The sequence below is a fragment of the Euleptes europaea genome, chromosome 15, assembly GCF_029931775.1.
Source record: "Euleptes europaea isolate rEulEur1 chromosome 15, rEulEur1.hap1, whole genome shotgun sequence".
NCBI classification, from domain to species: domain Eukaryota; kingdom Metazoa; phylum Chordata; class Lepidosauria; order Squamata; family Sphaerodactylidae; genus Euleptes; species Euleptes europaea.
This window is the reverse complement of record NC_079326.1, coordinates 43,681,630-43,703,346: the sequence shown is the minus strand read 5'-3', so window position 1 is coordinate 43,703,346 and position 21,717 is coordinate 43,681,630. Positions and strand designations below refer to the sequence as shown.

At 42.5% G+C, this 21,717-nt stretch overlaps 1 protein-coding gene across 1 annotated transcript in view; it reads left to right on the top strand.

Annotated features, from left to right (window-relative positions):
• ZNF385B (zinc finger protein 385B) overlaps positions 1-21,717 on the top strand; it is a 183,749-nt gene that overhangs the window by 144,701 nt on the left and 17,331 nt on the right. The window contains exon 4 of the mRNA XM_056861389.1: positions 5,975-6,137. Within this exon, the coding sequence (XP_056717367.1) occupies positions 5,975-6,137 (163 nt within the window). The remainder of the gene's footprint in view (positions 1-5,974; positions 6,138-21,717) is intronic.

Sequence of the window (21,717 nt, the reverse complement as noted above, 5' to 3'; positions counted from 1 at the left end):
TTCCATCAAAACGGGCTTGAGATTTGTTCAGATCCTGTGTACCAGGGACCTTAGAAAACAATGAACAGCAGGAGCTTGATGCTTACAAAAGCCAACGCAGGCTGGGTGGTTTAGTGTCTGAGACCCATACGGGCCGCACAACCAAAATCTCTGCCTAGTTCTGTTTCTCCAAAGGACCTCCATCTGGTATAAAGTCTGGGATAGACAAGCTTGTGGTTGCTTAGGTCACCATGGAACACTGGCTAGGATCAGCGGCTGGAACCACTGTGAGTGACAAAGGGTGCTTCGTCACGTAGGCAGCATATTTTTTCCAGCAGAAGCTAATCTATATGTCTGTCTGTTTGGGTGTTTTTTTCCCTCCCCTGCACACAACAGTTCTGTTTAAAATTAGCGTGAATGTGTGTCTATCAAAGCACTCATACACTCTCGGGGGCAGAGCTGATGGTCGTCAGCTTCCAAAGCCCCTCCAGCCCGGGAACGCCCCCTCCAGCAACAGCTTTGCTGCACCAGGTTTTATCTGACACAGCATCACTGTTCTCTATGGAGGTGGAAAGCCCCTTTTTCTTTTTTTAACTTTAAAAAAGGCTTTTTAAAGCCTCACGCCGGCTAGGGGAACTCTTTGGAGGCTCCACAGCAGTGCCTTGGCTACACTGTACCCGGGCGCCCCAAGGCTCAGGAATGAGCTGTCTGTTGCATAAAAAGCAACCCACTGCAGTGAGACCCCCTTGATGAATTAATACAATTTTCATTTGAACGTTGTCAGGTTTTGAGACCTATATTCATGTGCTTTCCTTTCTTGAAAAGCAATTGGTCTGAAGTATCATAATCAGCATTCAGACAAACGAATGGAAGTGCTTTAATATATTATATAAATGGTTTTGATAACTAAGTTTTCAATCTATCTGGGCTTGTTTGTTTCCAACAGGTTTCATGTTCACTAAATGAGGAATGAATGAAGTGAATCACAGACAGTATATAGTAGGTTTCTGACTGATATTGCAGACATTCCCATTGCAAATATCAGCAGAAAGGCTTCTTGGGGTCTGAAATGAGAAAGCCTTTCTCTTGGGTGCACCTATGTCTCTTATGTTGTAGTTTTTTGGTTTTTTGCCTTGGGCCTTTTCAACAGTGCAAGCTATGCAGTAAACATAGTTACTGTTTAAATATTTAAAGGGACACTGTCTATTTGACGATTAGCCATCCATTTGGAAGCTTTGTACTTGACGAGTAACCATGACATTGCCTAGGCAGCTAAGTGCAGAGGATTTCTCGTTGGTTTCCCCCCCCCCCTTCCTGTTTCAGAAGGCCTTCTTCCACTTCTGGAGTTCATCACAGGGAGTCACGGGGATTAAAGGAAACCTCCATGCACAGAGGCAGCAAACCTATGAATATTGAATATCAATACTAAGAGGCATCATCAGGGAAAGGCCTTGGCCATCTGAGTCTTTGTCTGGTGGCCCTCCAGGGCAACTGGTTGACCGCTGTGTGAAACGGGGTGCTGGAACTAGATGGACCACTGGTCTGATCCAGCAGGGCTTCTCTTACATTCTTAGTATGTTCATGTATGCCATCATTCAACATTTTTAATGGTAATAGTGCTTTGGGGAATCTAGGAGAATTTACGAGAATTAGCGAAAGGGGCAGCTAGTATAGTTGATTTTTGTCTGGTTACTTCAAATCTCCTTCCATACTGCTCTAAGTTTAGGGTGGGTGAACCAATGGGTAGTGATCACTTACCATTACATGTAGAATTAAGATTGCCTTTTGGTGAGAAGCTAGACCATCAACCAGAGCCAGATTTAATTTATACGGGAAATAGCATGAGGCGGGCGCATTGGAATGCTAATAAGTCCAAGGAAGCCCATAACATTTATTACACAAACAAATGTCAGGCACTTATATCCCAGTTTATTAACGAACCTCTATCTACTAGGCAGTCAAAATTTTTGGAGCAAATTTTCCATCTCTTTAAACACCTGTTGGTCAAAATAACACCTCAATCAAGGGCTGGTCTTCAAACTGGCAATAAACCATGGTTTGATGGTCAGTGTCGATATGTGCATGTATGTCACCCTTTGAAGGAAACAGCAGGATTAAAGAATGGAATAAATTTAAAGAAATAACAGCCAAGAAAAATGGAGGTGGCCACAACGTCTCCTTTCCACATGATTCCCGAGACCCTCCCCACAGATAACAAATGAGCAAACTGAGCAAAAAGAGAGAACACATTGGGGGAAAGGATGGAGCCAGAGGCCTGCTCTGGAAATGTGGAAACGTGGGGATGAAGTAGCTTCCGATCAGACACCCCACTTAACAGGAAACTGCGGTTTTACTGTGGTATTTTAACAATGGTTATTTAGTGAAGCCTGTTTGGCTCACAGATGTTCACTCAGTTCCTGGTTTGACTTCATAATGCTTTTTTTTTTTTTGGTCACCTTCACTCTGACAAGATGTCCCTGTAGCAAGGGAGTGCATGTGAATGGCAGCAGGGAATAAGTCACAAGTCTCTGTTAACACATTAAGAACATAAGAAAAGCCATGCTGTATCAGACCAAGGCCCATCAAGTCCAGCAGTCTGTTCACACAGTGGCCAACCAGGTGCCTCCAGGAAGCTCACAAACAAGACTACTGCAGCAGCACCAACCTTTATTAAACATTTATTACACACATGCACAATTTTTCAAAAGGAGCACAAAACCTCCACCAAACACTTTAAAAAAAATTGAACTCTTTATCATTTACAGGAAGATGACTTCAGAAGTTGAATGTTTTGAAATTGATTGTTTTTGCCTTAAATGGATTAGTGTCCCTTTAAATACTCTGTATGTACAAGTAGTTAATTTATTCTATTAACCACACTCTCCTAAATTGACTTATGAGGAAGAAAATCCTGCTGAACTCAGGGGGACTTACTTCCAAGTAAACACGTTTAGGATTGGGCCCCAGTTATATAATTCATTCCCCTAATTATTTATGGTAAGTGATTAATATTGTAATATCAACCATCGTTAATATGTCTACAATAAATGCAGTCAATATTTTAACAATGGGTTATTGAATTTCTGGATATGTTTCCTCCCCACCCCCCATTTAACCTTTAGCTTTTTTGCACAGTTCTGTAACAAATAAAAAAGTGGACACATGGATACACAGCCTGTTCTCTTCTGGAAATGTTTGTGTTTCTCATTGCACACTCCTTAGTCTAACTGCTGGCTGTTTTTAACCGCACTGATTTCAGTGGCGCAAGTACGGTATATATAATGAGGACAATTACTTAACACCAGACAAATGTGTATTTTCCCCTTTCCATGCCATCTGTTTCCACCATTCACTTTGGTCCCACTGATGAGGCTCTGTTATCATATCCTCTCCCAAGGTGATGGTTCAGTAGCACCTAGTTTCATTGAGACTAGTACAGTTGCCCTTTCTATAGCAACAAAGCTTTAATGACACCTCCAGAGGGTTTGGAACTTGGCGGAGGTGTTGAGGAAAGTTTGCGCGCTTAGTTTTTTACGGCTTGCTTTCCCTTTTTAACACAAACGAGCAAAAGGCAACGTTCCTAACGTACGGTGGCAAAGTGATTCTTAACGGTGTTCTCTGCATGGGATAAGAACCATCTCTTGCGTTGTATTTCCATATACGGGACACCTCTCTGTGCCCTTTGTGAGAAGCATGCTTTCTCATGTGCCCTTTGCTATCAGTGTGCTAGATGGGAGCAAGTTCTGCCACAATACGGGGAACTTATTCCCAGTTAACATGTTCAGGCATTGAGGGGGGTCCTGTGTGTTAGTCTGAACTACACTTACGGTATTAACTTAGATAATATGTATATTTCAATAAAGGCACAAGCACACACTCGAAACCCATTGCTAAATGATGAAGTTTATGTTTCATATTTTAACAGCAGAGCCTTCCATAGGCTCAAGGGGCCTTGTTCCGGTGGGAAAGGGCATGTTTCCACTGGCAAATGTGTCTTGTGCCCGAAGAAGTTTCCTTTGTTAGTAATAAAGTCATGGAATCCAGCCCCCTGGGCTTAGAATGGAGAAGCAAAGTTCTGTACACCATAAAAAATATGAAGGAACCGTCCCTGCTAGATAAGAGTGGTCTAACTTTCAGTTATGTCTGAATCTCAAACTACTCGAAACTACGGCAGATCTCTGATCGGATCTTCTGGAATTATATTTAAAGTTAAAAATAGCCTTGGGAGACTACCATGTGTGTTCCTGTACAGGACAAGCAGCAGGTAGTAATCAGTGTTGTCTTACATTATATAAGGGGGTACCCAAACCCCCACCCCAGCTTGTCTCATTGGGAAGAACCAGACATAAGTGAGGAGAGGCAAGCAGGAGCCGGCTCCAGCTTCCCTCCTTACCACCTCCTCATGACCACTGCTGGTGCATTTTTGCTTGCCAGTTTGGGGTGCTACAGCAACCCCGAATTCAACTGAACTGTGGGGAGTTGTGACATCTGCACTTGTGCAATCATGACTGGTTGGGTTATACCCCAAAATTAGGGTTTTTCTGCAAGCCTGGGGGTTCTCCAAGATTGGCAGAACACTATATTGAATTGCTGGCCCTATTGTGTAGATTTGCCTCTCCACATGAGGGAATATAATAAGTATGTATGCAGGGAAGTCCTTGCCTATTGGATATGGAGATGTTCTGAAGGGCTAAGTTCCCATACCCAGTGCTTTAGCCCAGTTACAGTTAGGCCTTGCATTTAATTTAAATCCCCGATTAAAACACTTCCTCCCCTAGGTTTTACCATAAAAGTGAGCATTATACTGAACGCTTCCCAGAAAACATTTTATTATGTGAGTGTCCATTGAAATCCATATGATGTACTTTGCTGTGGCCGGATTGTGCCCCTTTCAACCTTCATTTACAGAATCTCAAAGCTAACAGACAAATTTTGCCTCGTTTAAAAGTGATGAAGATTCGTCAATAAAACTTAGTACGTTGGCCAGTATTGTGACAGTGCTAGTATTTCCACCCTTGTACCAGTGTACATCAGCGCAATTTCTGTCCTGCTAAACTGAATGCAGCCCATCAGCCATGTATAGTGTCTAGGGTTGCCAGTTCTGGGTTGCAAAATACCTGGAGATTTTGGAGGTGGAGTCTGAGGGAGTGGGATTTGGGGAGGGGAGGGACTTCAATGGGGTACAATGTCATAGGGCCCACCTTCCAAAAGAGCCATTTTTCTCCAGGTGAATTGATCTCTGTTGCCTGGAGATCAGTTGTAATAGCAGGAGATCTCCAGCCACTGCCTGGAGGTTGGCAAGCCTAATAGTGTCCCACGAGACGTTCAAGAAACCTGTTTTTGTTCTCATCCGGGACTTCCAAACATTGTGTATGCATTGTAAGGGGGATTAAGCAGGCTTCAATACATGGCTATTGAGTGGCCTTTGGTTTTAGTGCATCACAAATTGTGCAGCCCTGTACTACACCAAGCCGACGTACAGAGACAACAACGTCTGGCAATATGAGCATTTTCGCAGCATGTTTCCAATGACGGTCAATAAAGCTTAGGAAAAGTAATTGGGCTATAAACAAAGGCAGAGTTAAGTGACATGCCTCACTCTGCATAGGAAAGAGGGCTTTTAACAGTACAACTCTATGCAGAGTTACTCATGGGTTTCTACTGAAGTAACTGTGCAGAATTGCACTGCAGAGGTTTGAAATCTGGTGTATTTATCCTCGTACGACAGCTTAAATTTCAAGTCAAATAAACTAAAAATCTGGGCCTCTTATTTCCAGACTTAAAAATATATGTTCTGCATTATGATCTCAGAGTTCGATATTTACCTCCGGAACGCATAAAAGCAAGGTCGTTAATGAAGTCCAACTCAATCTGGTCAGGCGGAGGAATGTGGTGCCTGTTATTGAAAGTCATATTTTATTCTCTCCCTCCCCCCACCCACATTATCATTCGTTGCATGATATGAAGTATGAGCCTGATTTGTTCTCCTTTGTAGAGCCAGGCCGAGGCCCACTACAAAGGAAGTAAACATGCCAAGAAGGTCAAGGCACTAGAGGCAACGAAAAATAGACCAAAAGCTGGTGCTCCCAAGGACAGCACAAAGGGTAATGCGAGCTGCTCCGCCACGCCAGTTCCGGCCAGCCTCTCTGACAAATCAGGTCAATGAAATTTTCGTTCTATACTGTCTTTGCTTCTCCGCCTTGTTTTTTCGCATGAGATTTCTTGACTGCATGCTGCTCGAACGTTACAGTTTGTAGAAGTACTGCTTGAGAAAAGATTGATGTGCTGATTGCCAAAAGATTCATTATGCAACAGTCTTTTTGTAAGAGCAAATGAGAATATAACAATTAAAGAAAATGGAAATATAACATTACTAAAATGCTCATAATACAGATTCTTGAAAAGAAACTAAAACCGTGCTAAAATATTGTCGAAGGCTTTCACGGTCAGAGTTCATTGGTTCTTGTGGTTCTTGTAGAGTTCATTGGTTCTTGTAAAACCGTCCTGTTAATGTAACTAAAATACCTAGAACAGTGAACCAAGCAATTATCTATTTATCTAAAATCCGCATGATTATTACATCACTACCTCTCTGCAACTGACACATTGGAGTGTTTTTTCCATCCTTGAAATTGTTAAATTCCAGCAAACATCCAGTTCTTCCATATTTTTGTCATTATTACAATACGTCAACATAATTAAAGCATAGGTTTCTTTAACCTTATCAAGCCATTTATTTAAATCAGGGAATGTATTGCTTTTCCAATATCTCGCAAGATATGGAGAAACACAACTCGAATATCCTTTGGTTTATCTGGAAAACGATTTAACAAAATTGTTTCCGGTCCTACTGGAATAACAATTTCAAGGCTGCTGGATATGTTTCAATCACTTTCATCCGATATGTTTGGGCTCTACTGCAGCTCCACCACATGTGTAGAAAATCTGCTCATTATGCAACAGTCTTGTGTTCCTGGGCGCAATTCAGAATGTTGGTTCTTACCCTTAAGGGCCTGAATGGCTTGGGGATGTTGTACTTGAAGAACCATCTTCTCCTGCATTGTCCATCGCACTGGTTAAGATCCTCTTCTCAAGCTTGCAGATGGAAGGCAGGTGGTAACCAATGATGGGGCTTTTTCAGCTATGGCACCTTGCCTTTGGAATGGCCTCCCCCTTGATGTTCACCTGTTGTCTACCTTACTTTCCTTTAGATGCCAGGCCAACAACATTCTTTTTTACCCATGCTTTTAGCAGAGAGGGGTTTAGGCGTTTTGTGGTCACCTTCCAGCCTAAGGGCTAGTTTATGATTATTATTATTTATTTATTTTAGATTGTTCAGTGTTTATTTTATTATCCTTTTTTTATGCCCGGGCTTGGTTTTAATGGCATGTTTGGGTTGAGCTTGTTTCAGTCAGGTCTCTGGAGAGGTGACATACAGATTTTCTAAATAAATAAAAGTTTCAGAATGACTTACACACATGCAAAAACCCATTGCAAAAAATCTAAATCATTTTTCAGTCTCTTAGGAACTTTGCATACACAATTGTAGAACTTACAAGCATTGTGGTGCTGATCGCTCCTATTCTCAGGGCTGTCCCCAAAGGTTGAAGGTGCGTTCGCAAAGCTGTACAGTCTGGAAATGGAAAGAAACTGTGCCTGTACAGTTTGATTGTCATTTCCTGTATCAAGTTGAACATGGCCATTAGGATTGTGAACAATAACAGGCAAATCGGGGGCTGCCTAGTAGAGGTACTTGGGAGGAACAACACATCTATCTGTGTCAAGTCAATCTTTATTACAACCCATGCTCCATGGAGAAACAGAATAAATAATGTTAATTAATGACCTAAAATCATATTGCTGCATATATCATTTGTCCTAGCACATCAGACGCTGAAAAGGTTGTCAAAGGTTTGTCAAAGATTAATTATACACAAGACATTATCTCAACTCTTATTTGCATAGCAGAGGACAGAAACTTAGCTACCTGTTCAGTGAACACATGAAGCTGCCTTATACTGAATCAGACCTTTGGTCCATCAAAGTCAGTATTGTCTACTCAGACCAGCAGCGGCTCTCCAGGGTCTCAGGCAGAGGTCTTTCACATCACCTACTTGCCTATTCCCTTTAACTGGAGATGCCAGGGATTGAACCTGGGACCTTCTGCATGCCAAGCAGAGGCTCTACCTCTGAGCCACAGCCCCTCCCCAATAAAGTTTAAGTGTCTCTCTAGTCAACCCCAGCCAATAGAGGTTGAAGAGACCTCAGAAAACTGTTTATTAACCAAAAGAGTAAATCCAGGCATGCTTAAGTATAAAATCTACAGTGAAACAATACATGAGCCAGTGATTCAATCAAATTATCAGCCCATGGCAAAATCTAGAATTAGCTGGAATATATATAGTATACATAGAATATCTTCCTGTTGTCAATGCAGATGGTACAACATTAAATCTGGCCAGCGTAAAAGCATGGCGATATCTTGGAAGGATTAATGTTGATAAATAGCAGGCATATTTTGTATGAAATCATTGGAGCCAAATTGAATAAGAGAGGGGAACACGCTATCTATGTCACGGACCATCACCCAGATGGCACCTTTCAGTGGATTTAGGACGTGAAGGCTGTGTGGTGATATACTTACTTCCTAGCCCTGTGGATAAAACACAGTGCATCTTTTTTGTAAACAAAAAGGTATCAATACACATCTGCCATCATGCCCCAGCTGTCACTGGGCTCCTCCCCACTGGTGGTTCATCTGCCACCCATCTCCCCAGATTTTCTGAAGTCCAGCAGCAACTGCACCTTCTCCATGTATAACATGAAGTACTCCATGTTCAGCCTGGGGATCAGGAGTGTGCAGCTGTGTGGCAGGGGCTGGCAGTGGTGCGTACAAACAGTGAGGGAGTGCACACCCATGTTTGCGTATGTGAGTAATCGAGGTTGCATGCCTGCCTGCTTGCATGCATGTGTGTGTGTGTGTGTGTGTGTCTCCTCTCTGCTGCCCAAGACACCACCCCTCTCCAGCTTCTCATGCAAGGCCAAGGTCTGCTGGGACGGGGCTGGGCAATCCTTTCCGCTGGGAGCCTGGGCCGATTGGTCAGGCATGGCTTGGACCAGGGGTGTCAAACTCAATTGTTACGAGGGCCGGATATGACATAAATGTCACTTGGTCAGGCCATGCCTCGCCAGCCCAGATCGAGGGGGGAGATGGCTGCCTCGGTTGGCTCTCAGGCCAGATAAGAGCTCTCAAGGGGCCAGATCCGGCCCACGGGCCTTATTTTTGACACAATTAAGTACCCAAAGGTTACTTATATATATATTTATTACAAGCTACACATGTAAGGCCCTGCAAAAGCCTACCCAATCAACATCCTCATGTAAACAATAAGACATAAAATCACACAGTTTGACTCTGACCATACACGTTTCAGCCATACAGCCTTCTTCAGTGGTCTAAACGATCACCATTCCAGACTAAAAATATACATAACTTTTAAAAAAATCTTTATGACTATATGTGTGTTGTGTTTGCAGGATAACAATTACTGTATAACTGCAAAACTACTGCCTTTGTTTTAGGCTTCCATACAAATGGGAAACTAGTTGTTGGATATTAAGGTCCATAGATAGTGTGATTATGGTCAGGTTACAGTCATTCAGTGCACACAAATAAACAGAGTCTTTCCTTCTTTTAGAATCAAAACTTTATCTAAAAGGAAAGGGTAAACTGGGATAAAATAAATACAATCCTTACTACCAAATCTAGTTTCCTATAAACTTGCTAGATTTCTCTATCAGGAATCTAAAAGCTTAATGGCGACCCTCTCTGCTCTTGGGAGAGAGCAGAGACGATCCATACTGTTTTCTGTAAAGTCCAAAGGTGTGTGTCTGACTCCCTGGGGCAGCTTCTCTTCCTGTCTTAAACAAAGGAGAGCAATTAACACATTGCCTACGTTACTTGGAATACTAGTCAATGGTGATCTACTGACCATTTGCTTAAGATCGCAATGAAATTACATCAAATTCTTGAGTCTATCTAAACATCAACATAAACAAAGTTAACTCTTAGCTTTCCTGACAGAGACGAAACTCACTTCCTATACCCAACACCAGTCCCCATGTGTGTTTCCCTCTTAAATGAGGGGATGTTATGTTTTCGCCATAAATAAAATTGTCAGCATTTCATAGTCATAAAGTAGTCTTGAAGTCTGGAGTAGTATTCCTGATACTATGTATTCCTGATACTATGTTTGACACCCCTGGCTTGGACTCTCCTTTTTGCCAGCGTCTGGGCCGATCGCTTGGGAATCATAACATGGCCTGACCCATCCTTTTTGGGGCCCTTCGTTCCTTCGTCACGCCCACTGATGACATCAAGAGATGCAGTCAAGTATATCAGCTGCTCTGCCAGCCTCCAAACTGCGGCCCTGCCCTCTACCAGCCGAAAACGATACCTGTATACCATACTGGTGCATACGGACATAAAAAAAACTGGTAAAACCAAATCAGCGAGGTGCTATATGCTTCTCTATGGCATCAAACACAGCAAGGCCAAGACCATCACTTCTTAATGCCTTTCAGACATGCGCATTTACCTGAGCAAATGATTTTGTCAGCCTAATTTGTCCCCTGAATATTGAAAGTTCTTCACTCCCATCTGTTTTTCTCTCTTGGAACGAGTAACTAGGTTAAAACTGGCATCATCAGCTCAGTTTTGCGAAGGTTGGTAGAGTCAAACATTTGCTCCAAGTCTGCAGTTATCTCCTTACCTCGCAGTTGCTCCTAGGGCAACTGTTTGCAGGTAGACACACAGTTACTTAGAGGTGAATGTATAGCACCCCAAGGGGAAAAACACAGTGGCTGTGATCCAGAGATCTGGTCCCGCAACAATGGGACGCTGATGTTGGCTTTTCTTCACCTGCCTAGCTGTACAACAGATGGCCAGTACTGACAAAGCTAATAGTCTCCTTCAGTTCCTCCTGATGAAGCGGAGACACAGTTCACGCCTCCACAGCTGCCAGACAGGAGAACAGAGCGAACAACACCAGCCACTTGATCTGAGCCGCAAACTATTCCAAGTACTGGATACAGTCAGCCGGCACCAGGGAAAAACAACTCCTTTTTAACCTACATGGTTTTCCATCCAGCTTTGGGGTGCATGTGCAGAATGCGTGGCTTTCAAACCCACATTCCCTTTCACTGGGTCAGTGCGCAAGAAGAAGAAGAGTTGGTTTTTATATGCCGAGTTTCTCAACCACTTAAGGGAGACTCAAACCGGCTTACAATCACCTTCCCCTCCCACAACAAACACCCTGTGAGGTAGGTGGGGCTGAGAGAGCTGTAACAGAGCTGTAACTTGCCCAAGGTCACCCAGCTGGCTTTGTGTGTAGGATTGGGGAAACAAATCCAGTTCACCAGATTATTCTTTGCCGCTCATGTGGAGGAGTGGGGAATCAAACCCGGTTCTCCAGATCAGACTCCACTGCTCCAAACCACTACACCACGCTGGCAAGCTACAAGACTGGCTCGGAATAATGCACAAGTGGGCCGGGGGTTTCTTTCCTACATAAGCAAGACCTTGGGGTTTCCCAACTGGTATTGATTCACAATAATAACTTTGAAACGGGCAACCTCTGATCCATCTTCAGCTATTTGGACCATGTGAACAACCCCATGGGGATTTCATGTAGCATACTCATCCTGCTTTTTCCTTGCTGATGCTTTAAAAATATTAAATTTATTGTTAACAAAATTACATCAAGACAATAAACAAAAGGAAAAAAAGAAAGGGGCAAAATAAAAATACAAAACACAAAAAGATACTTCTGTTTTCGTTTGTATCAAATATAAATCTAATATAACCCATACTGCTTTTTCCTTGCTAATACTTTTTAAAAATATATATTAAATTTATTGTTAACAAAATTACATCAAGACGATAAATAAAAGGGAAAAAAGGAAAGAAAGGGGAAAAAATAAAAATAACAATACAGAGACAAAAAGATACTTCTGTTTTCGCTTGTACCGAATATAGTAAATCTAATTAAGAAATTACAACCTGTTCTCCAGCTACATATACAAATTTTTAAAAATTATTCTAACAACTAAAAATCAAACTTTTCTCTATCATGCCTACATTCTTATTCTTCTAATCTTCAAACCCACAAATCACTAATTCATTTTTTCCGTATTACCCAAAAAATCAATAAATAGTTTCTGATTTTCTACAAACTTAGATAAGTTATTTTCTCTTATCAGAGCAGTCAGTTTGGCCATTTCCGCTAATTTTAACATCTTGACAAACCATTCTTCCATTGTAGGTATATATGAATTTTTCCATTTTTGTGCATAAAATATTCTTGCTGCTGAAATCATGGATATTAACCAAGTTTCCTTGCTAATACTGATTACAAAACCTTGTGGGAATGTTTGTTCTTCTTTCCCTATATAAACCAGTAACCCCCATTAAACCTCATGCATAGTCTGAAAAAAACTATAGGAATAAGTTGCTGTTACGGCTAGTAACCCTTAGAGGCTTCATTAGTTCCGCTTGCAAGAGAGGCAAATAGGCAGCCGTTCATTTTTGAGCACTGTTAAGTAGATATTATATCATGGGACATAGCCTTTACCTTCGCACTTATTTATAAATACCAACTTCAGTATCTGAAATGTTAAGCACTTTACGCATTAAGTGTTGCATAGACAATTGTACAATTATTAAAAATAATTAATAACTTGTTGATTTATCTCTAGGGCAGTTTTCTTACTAAAAATTATGTAAGGATGGGGGGAAATGACTGACACATGGGTTCTGATGTGGGTGAATGCAGGCAGTTTACAACCATGGGAACAGAACCACATAGACCCACACCTTTGTTTCCCAGGTCCAAACTAAACACAAATTAAGATGACGCTGACTGTCACTCATTGACAGTTAAGATGACGCTGACTGTCACTCATTGCCAAAGCTGCCCTTTTCTCCAAATGAATTGATCTTACCAGGAGTGGAAGGGACTCAACATCTTATCCCTTTGGGGAAGTATTATGCACTTTATTCTGGAAAAGGTTATTCTTTGAAACCTGATATCATGGATATTGATACAGGATTGCATGCATTGCATCTTTTGAAGAACTGATGAAGAACTGAGCCCTTGTGCTCCGAAACGATCGTATTCTCCTTGACTGTTCATCTTGCAGCATCTGTTTTGAGAAAAGACTAAGATAATTACTTCAAAGGACTTATTTGATACTTACCAGATGGAATTCAAATGAGCTGTGGAAATTTTGTACATCCACTGTTGTACTGAATGTATGTGTTGTTGGTGGTTTCATTACCACATACTGTAAAGTGTATATGTAGCTATAATATATTGGCATTGTTAGCAGCATTGCTCCTGTACTGGTTTTCTCATCCTCCTGATAATAGTACAGAGGTGTCTTTTTTCTCCTTCAGTACCTGGAGGTTGGCAACCCCAACTTTCTGGTCCTCACAAAGAATGATCAGGTGTTAAAATAAATAGGTCAAATGCAATATAAGCCTCCTGAATTAAAATGTCCACCTTTCTGGGACAACTGTTATATGCATGACTGAGGAATAAGCATCTATCAGGTTTAATTTCACTTGGTTCTTTAAAGAAGCAGGAAATTTTGGTTCCTGCGGGCACAAACCAGGGTTCTGCTTACCAAAAGTGGCCCACTAGGTGGCTTGCATTCCACACCTGGCCCCACGCCAGCAAGGCTGGGCTTCTTACCCATTTAAAGTTTGAGAATAGGTTGAGATCGTTTCGGCACCAAGACCTCTAATTGTTCGCTTTACCAGATAAAACTGAGCACAAGGAGCCCTTCTCCACTTCTGGCTTCAAAGTTCTCATTTGAATATTTGCTACTACCACCAACATCTGCACCTGCAACGGCTCCACCCGGGCCCGCACCCTAGACTTCAAGGCCCACCGTGGCGGCCCTCCTACTTGCCGCGGCTTAGCCCCCATGGCTCGCATTGCCACCGCCAGCCAGGTATGGGTCCGACGCTCCAGCGCCATCCGTTTTCAGAGCTAGTTGATTCGGTTATCTGGTACTGGGAGAACAATTCTCCCAGTGCAAATATAAAGCACACTCACACCCTTCTGGAGGCCTAGAGGAAGCTCTTCCTAGTGCTAGCCCTGGCCTCTGCACTGCCAACAGACCTCTCGGTCCCACAGCTGTTGGGTCAGTTGATCAGCGAGCTGAGAGTTAAAGGTCCCAGCAGCAATGTCAAGGCCATGTGCTGCATCCCACCTACTGGTGGTAAGTCCTGGCCCCTTCCTGCTTGCTTCTGCAGCCAACTGGGTGGCAATGGGCCTGTTAAAAGGTCAGACCCTCAAGCCCATTCCTGGTAGGCCCCCTGCTGCTGTCTCCATTGGCCCGGGGTAGCTGCTCCTCAGGGAGGGCGTTGTGAGCATTTCCTGACACAAGTAATGACAACCAGAGCTGTAAGAGGGTTCTTGGAGAAAGGAAGGGGAAAGTGCAAAAGAATGCTAAGAAAAAGTTATGATTTTAACTTAATTAAATAAGCATTGTGAAGCGTGGTTAAGAGTGGTGGTTTGGAGCGGTGGACTCTGATCTGGAGAACTGGTTGGATTCACCACTCCTCCACATCAGCGGTGGAGGCTAATCTGGTGAACTGGGTTTGTTTCCCCACTCCTACACATGAAGCCAGCTGGGTGACCTTGGGCTAGTCACACTCTCTCAGCACCACCTACATCACAGGGTGTCTGTTGTGGGGAGAGGTAGGGAAAGTGATTATAATCCGATTTGATTCTTCCTTAAGCGGTAGAGAAAGTCAGTATATAAAAACCAACTCTTCTTCCTCTTCTTTATTCTCATTTATACCTTTTCAACACTCCAGGTGGTTTGCAAATACAGCATCTTGCATCTCTTGGTTACATGAGATGGATGATATGTGATTCCTAGCATACCTTGTCCTTATCTTCTAGTGTAATGTGTAGAAGAAAAATATACATTCACTCACCCCTTTTTTCTGATTCTCTTGATGCAGAACAGGCTGAATTAAATATTCTAGACACTTGACTTCACGAACTGTTAAAAGTCATGCACACAGTGTGAAAACAAAATGTGCTTGTGTACTTACAAATAAAAACCAGGTTCCTTTGATCACGCCTTCTAAATGAAAGCAAATACCCTTCAAAATGAAGAGGCTGCACATTCGAATTTACATTTTTTCCTATTCTTTTCTGATGTTTAAAAGGATAAGACAATAAATCCAAAGGTTTTTGAAGTACATAAAAGAGATGCATCTCACAATACAAATGATCCATTCCCACCCATGTCAGCTTGAGAATAGCTAGGGAATTTCAACATTTAGTTCTAACTCGGCTCACTTCTTGTGGATCGACAGTAATTCTGTGCACATTACCTTCCTTGGATTCTTCTCCTAGGAAACATTTGTGCTCGTTTGCTAAGAAAATGCATTTATTGTCTGGGACCTGGGTAGAAGAGTCCTGCTTGGTAACTCAATATCAAAACAGAGCTCCCCTCTGTAGGGTACTTTCTCCGCAGATCAAAATAGCTATAGGAATGGTAATTGGCCGCAGTTTCCTACACATTTGCACCACATGTATTGTGCTATGACCCGCTCTGAGCCCAGCTTACTGGGAATGAGGGCAGGATATAAATGCAACAAACAAACAAATAAATAAATACATCCAGTGACATTACATACACAACGATTTCATGTGCTTGTATACATGCAGGTTTCACAGTGACGTCTGCACAGAATTGCTTTCTGCATATCTGAAACTAGAGCTTAGAGAGAACCGTATACCTAGCCAAATGATTTTAGAAACGTAGAGCTGGAAGGGACCTCAAGCGTCATCCAGTCCAACCACCTGTGCAATGCAGGAAATTTACAACTACCTCCCCTCCCCCACTCCTCCAGTAACCCCTGCTTTATGCCCAGGGGAAGGCAAAAAACCTCCAGATCCTCTGTCCAATCTGGCCTGGAGGAAAGTTGCTTCCTGACCCCAAAGTGGCAATCAGCATTACCCTGGGCATGTAAGAAAGGGCCAGGAGAGCCGAGCAGTGACTAATCCCCTCCTGCCCTCCCTGTCATGATCTGCCTAAACTCACATGAACACATGAACATATTAAGCTGCCTTCTACTGACTCAGACCCTTGGTCCATCAAAGTCAGTATTGTCTACTCAGACCAGCAGCGGCTCTCCAGGGTCTCAGGCAGAGGTCTTTCGCCTACTTGCCTGGTCCCTTTATCTGGAGATGCCGGGGATTGAACCTGGGACCTTCTGCATGCCACGCAGAGGCTCTACCACTGAGCCACAGCCCCTCCAGAATCAGCATTGCATTTTATCCCCTTCTGTGGAAGAACTGGCAGTGTCATCCTAAGCAGAGTTGCCCCCTTCTGCGTCTATTGAAGTCACTGGGTTTAGAAGAGTATAACTCTGTTTAGGATGGCCTTGCTAACTACCCAGTTCGAAACTATTTTTAGAGCGCTGTATTTGAAAACTGTTTTAACATCTTAATCTCCACACATCACCTGCGTAGGACTGCACTGTCAGTCTTACTCTAAATGAATTTACCTGTCTGTGGGTTTGGAGGGATTCCCTGACTGATGGCTCATTAGCGCTAAAGGAATGTGGTAGCAGATGGGTCTGGGTCTGGGCATCCAACCTATAGGTGGCTAGCCATTTCCTTCTTCAGCAGAATCCATTAGCTCATATGTGCCATGCAAAAATATCATGCTCTGGAAGGTTCGGCTATCCTTTTATTAGGAAAGGGCACTAGAATAAGAAGAGCGCAATAAATGTTCCTTTCCCTTCTAAAATAAGCTTAGATTTCTTATAACATATAGCGTATCCCCTATCCCCTATCCGGACTGATCCAAAAACTGGACCCTTCGAGCTGGCATGCAGGCTCCATCCGTGCTGCCTGCGCTTTCAATGTTTCCTCTCACCTTAAAAAAAACAAACCAGTGTACCCGGCATCGTAGGTGGAGACTGAAAGCCTGCCATTGTTCATTTGGTTGTTTGTTGTTGCTCTTGTTTAACAGCTGATACAGGTATTCTGGTGAGATAGATACACCTTTGCTTTCTGATGGTTCGATGTACACAAAATTATTAAAAATATTGTTTACATTCAGGCTACGTGTATAAAGTGTATGTAAAACATAAATGAATTTGGGTTCCCTCCCCAAGGTATCTCATTATGTATATGCAAAAATTCCAAAATATTCCAATGTACGGAAAGATCCGAAATACTGACCACTTCTGGTCCCAAGCAGTCCAGATAAGGGATACTCAGCCTGTACAAGCGTACATGTATTAGAAATTTGCGTTTGCAAAAGTGGTGGTCGGCCCCTTACCAGGCTACAAAAAAATCGTAGACCTTATTCTCAAGTCATCCGGTACAATCAGAAATGTGACATATTAAAGACGGAGCACCGGATTCCAACATTTTTGCCAGGTGTCTGGCTAACAATTTCACATTAAACTTGACAAAAAGAAACCAGTGACGCTTCCCCCCACCCATCCTCAGGAAGGCAGCATTCCATGTGAGCTTTGGGACCACTGAAAGGAAAGGAACCTGCATCCAAAGACATTGTCAGGGAAATACCTTTAGTTGGATATTTTGAGCATAAGATAACCACAAACGTTTAACAAACGACCTAGTTGGTAGGGGTAGCACCCATGTTTCATACCATGGGTGATTATTCCTCAGGAGCACCTGTTGAGAGCCAGTGTGGTGTAGTGTTTAAGAGTGGTGGTTTGAAGCGGTGGACTTTGATCTGGAGATCCGGGTTTGATTCCCCACCCCTCCACATGAACAGCGGATGCTAATCTGGTGAACCGGCTTGGTTTCCGCACAGGGTGTCTGTTGTGGGGAGGGTAAGGGAAGGTGATTGTAAGCCGGTTGCATTCTTCCTTAAGTGGTAGAGAAAGTCGGCATATAAAAACCAACTCTTCTATTTTGAGACTATACAGAGTAACACTCCCCAAATGCTCATACAATACACTGTTTGTTGGCTGCTTAATTTTTAATAGATTGGGCCAAAATTAGCCACTCTGTGAGCAGAAGGCGCTTCCAGTTATGCAAGGAGTTTACACTTCCCCTATGTTCCCCCCCCCCGAAATGTACCCCCTTTAGATTACATTCTGCACAGTTCGCGAAGGTATCATGAACATCTTTTCAGGTTGTGCCGGGGCCTGCAGAAGTTATGAGGAAGCAGGAGATACCCTTTCCAGAAGCAGACTTCAGCTTGTGTAATTTTGAGGTGCTTCAGAAGTTTGTTGTATTATGAGCAGAAATGTATTGTCTGAAAAGGATAGAAAGAGTTAATTGATGTTCTACTCCAAGCTGATTTACATGCAGGTCTACTACATTATTCTATTTCTGCCATGTCCCATGTTTTTTAAAGCCTCATTTCGCAATAGACTGCACAATGTCTTAGGAAGTTGTTGCTCTGAGTGACACCCATTAGTTTCTCATTATTCATAAAATGGGGTAGTAAAGCAGAAAAGAATTGTTTGAGAGTTCCTTATCAAATCTGCCTAACTTTGTCTTAATGAATGTCAAGGATGCCTTTTGGTTTTTTGGCTGTTTTTAATGAGAATGAAGTTTTGGACAGGAAACCTTTAGACTTACAATAAAAAGTCCCCCCAAGCAACTGTTTAATTATTTTTATATAATTACTTGGGCTAAATGCAGTAGATGTTTATGAATACTGCCCTTCATAAAATATTATTAATCTTGCATCCAGATGATCTTGAACTTTCAAAAATATGCAGCTGAGATACAGAGAGATAGAATATGTGTGTGTGTGTACATACATATATACTTTCCCCCTGCTGAATTTTTGGAAGAAGAAGAGTTGGTTTTTATATGCCGACTTTCTCTACCTTTTAAGGAGAATCAAACCAGCTTACAATCGCCTTCCCTTCCTGTCCCCATAGCAGACACCTTGTGAGGTAGGTGAGGCTGAGAGAGCTCTAAGAGAACTGTGACTAGCCCAAGGTCACCCAGCAGGCTTCACGTGTAGGAGTGGGGAACCAACCCAGTTCACCAGATTAAAGTCTGCCGCTCATGTGGAGGAGTGGGGAATCAAACCCGGTTCTCCAGATTAGAGTCTTAACCACTATACCATGCTGACTCATAAGCCATCCATTAACTCAAAGTCATCCATTAATTTTTCCTAGAAGGATATATGCTCATAAGAGATGTCCTAAGGACTATTATTCTTGTAAAATTGTTTTTACTCTTTACACCGTTCCTCATAGCTTTCAGGTATTCCTCATAGCTGCCAGATAACTGTTTACTTTTCCAAAGTTTCATTTGCCTTATTTTTATGAAATAGTATGCCCTGACCTGAATGGCCCAGGCTAACTCAATCTCATTAGATCTCAGAATATAAGGAAGGGCTGCCCTGGTTAGTATTTGGATGGGAGACCATCAGCTAAATCCAGGCTTGCTACACAGAGGCAAGCAATGGAAAACCATCGTAACTCTTGCCTTGAAAACCCTACAGGGTTACTATAAGTTGGCTGCGATTTGACGGCACTTTCCCCTACCATGGAAAAAAAGAAATGACTTCAAACATACAGAAAAAGATGTGCTGATTTAAATTTTATTTCACATGATCAGGGATCGAAAAAGTTATATCCAAACCTGTTATTGACCTTCAAAAAGGTTGCTACCTGCTTAATGTATTTTCATATTGTCTGGAATTATGCATTAGATTTGATTAGCAGCCCACCCTCGTCCCTAAAGCTAATGGTGGGTAAAAGAATGATAAAGTCATATCACCACACCTAGTACAATCATGAAAGCTTCCCTTATCTCAACTTTCCCCTTGTAAGCCAAAGCCATTTGAAATTTTGAAACTAGAACTTAATACTACTCCTGGGAAATATCCATGCCTTACTTTATGTTGTGGCTACCATGTCTCTATCTGCTGCTACTCTGGGAATATAAATCTTTATGAGAAGAGAAGGGCTGACAGAGGAAATACCACCCTGATGTATACACACACACTCCATCTATCAGGTTGCCATATTTCTGTTTTCCAAATATAGATGGTTTACTTTGCTTGGTAAGCAGATGCATTAATTATGCAAATCAAGCACATTAATTGTCGCATTGTCTACTAGTTGTTTGTGATCTCAGCAATTATCACAAATGTTGTGGAAAGATTAGAGGAAGGGTTTTTTTTTTACCAGCCAGGATTTAATTGTGCAAAGCTTTTTGTTTGTTTATTTAAATGAAAGCTGGCCAGTTAGCAATCCAAAAGGCACCAGGAAGCACGTGCAGAGCACAAACATCTGAGCCATATGACCATATTGCAAGTCTGGACTCTTATGGTCATGTGGTTTTCTCTTCCCTATACGCACATAGTTTCTATATGTCTACATGACTGGAACAGCATTGAATAATACACAAATGAGTAGTAATTCTAGCGTAAGTAATGGGCCTCAGCCTTTGGTGAGTTTCCGGGGAGACAGCATTCTATAGCTGTAGCACATCCCTCAAGAATGATGTCTCTCTGTGTAACTTTAAAGTCCTATGACTATAGATGATAAAAAGAACAGCAACAGAGGCCATGGTTAGACACAACAGTAGAGATGGTATCTCAGGTATGGTTGGGCCTGGTCATTTATATTTAGTTACAAGCTTATATATTTCCCAGAAAGGAATATGCCTGATATTGGATACTTGGTGAAGTGAAAGATAATCTAAAAATATGCTTTATTGGCCCTTTCCAGTTTAATTTCTGGCCCTTTCCAAAGCCTACCTTCAGTTATCTAAACGTTCTCATGAACAATGTCATTTTCCTTCCTGCATTGTTACGACACGTGTTTGACACTTCTTTGTGTTAAGAATTCCACTTTCCCAAGTGTTCTGGAGTATGATCTAGGTGGGGCCTGGCAACCAGCAGAGGGACTTACCAGCAGAAAGGGCCCTTGCCAATAACGTGAACACGTCACCAGTGATGCACTGATGTCACTCCCTGTGTACCCGGAAGTGCGTCCCCATGAAACACTCTGGCATTTGGGCAAAACTGTATGGTTTCGTTTCACCCAAATGCCAACTTGTCCCCAGCGATGCACTGACATCACTTCTAGGAGCTTGGGGAACAGCATCAGCTCATCAGAATATTGCCAACTTCCTCTTCGGTTTCCTACCATTCCTAGGGTTTCTAACCTCCAAGTACTAGCTGGAGATTCCCTGCTATTTCAACTGATCTCCAGCTGATAGAGATCAGTTCACCTGGAGAAAATGGCCGCCTCAGCAATTGGACTCTATGGCATGGGAGACCCTCCCCTCCTCAACCCCCCGCCCTCATCAGGCCCCACCCCAAAAACCTCCCACCAGTGGTGAAAAAGGACCTGGCAACCCTAATCATTCCCCTCCCCTGCCCACTGGCAGCGGTGGATCCCTTGCTTCCAGCAGGGGCCTGGTAAGTTATTCTGAAGGTAGATCAGCTGAAGCCCACAAGTCATACCTTTATTGCCCACACATTCAGGCCACATTCAACATGGGACATGTGTATGATTAATAGGAAGCTATTGTGAACCTAATCCCAATCAAGTTCTGGTCATGACTTATTCCTTTTGTCCCCATATACACTCAGGCAATACTGTCCCAGAATGCAATAACATCAGCTATACCATCTTGGGCTCATCCTCTTCCTCATCATCCAATTTAATATATGCCTTCTTGTGCCAACAAT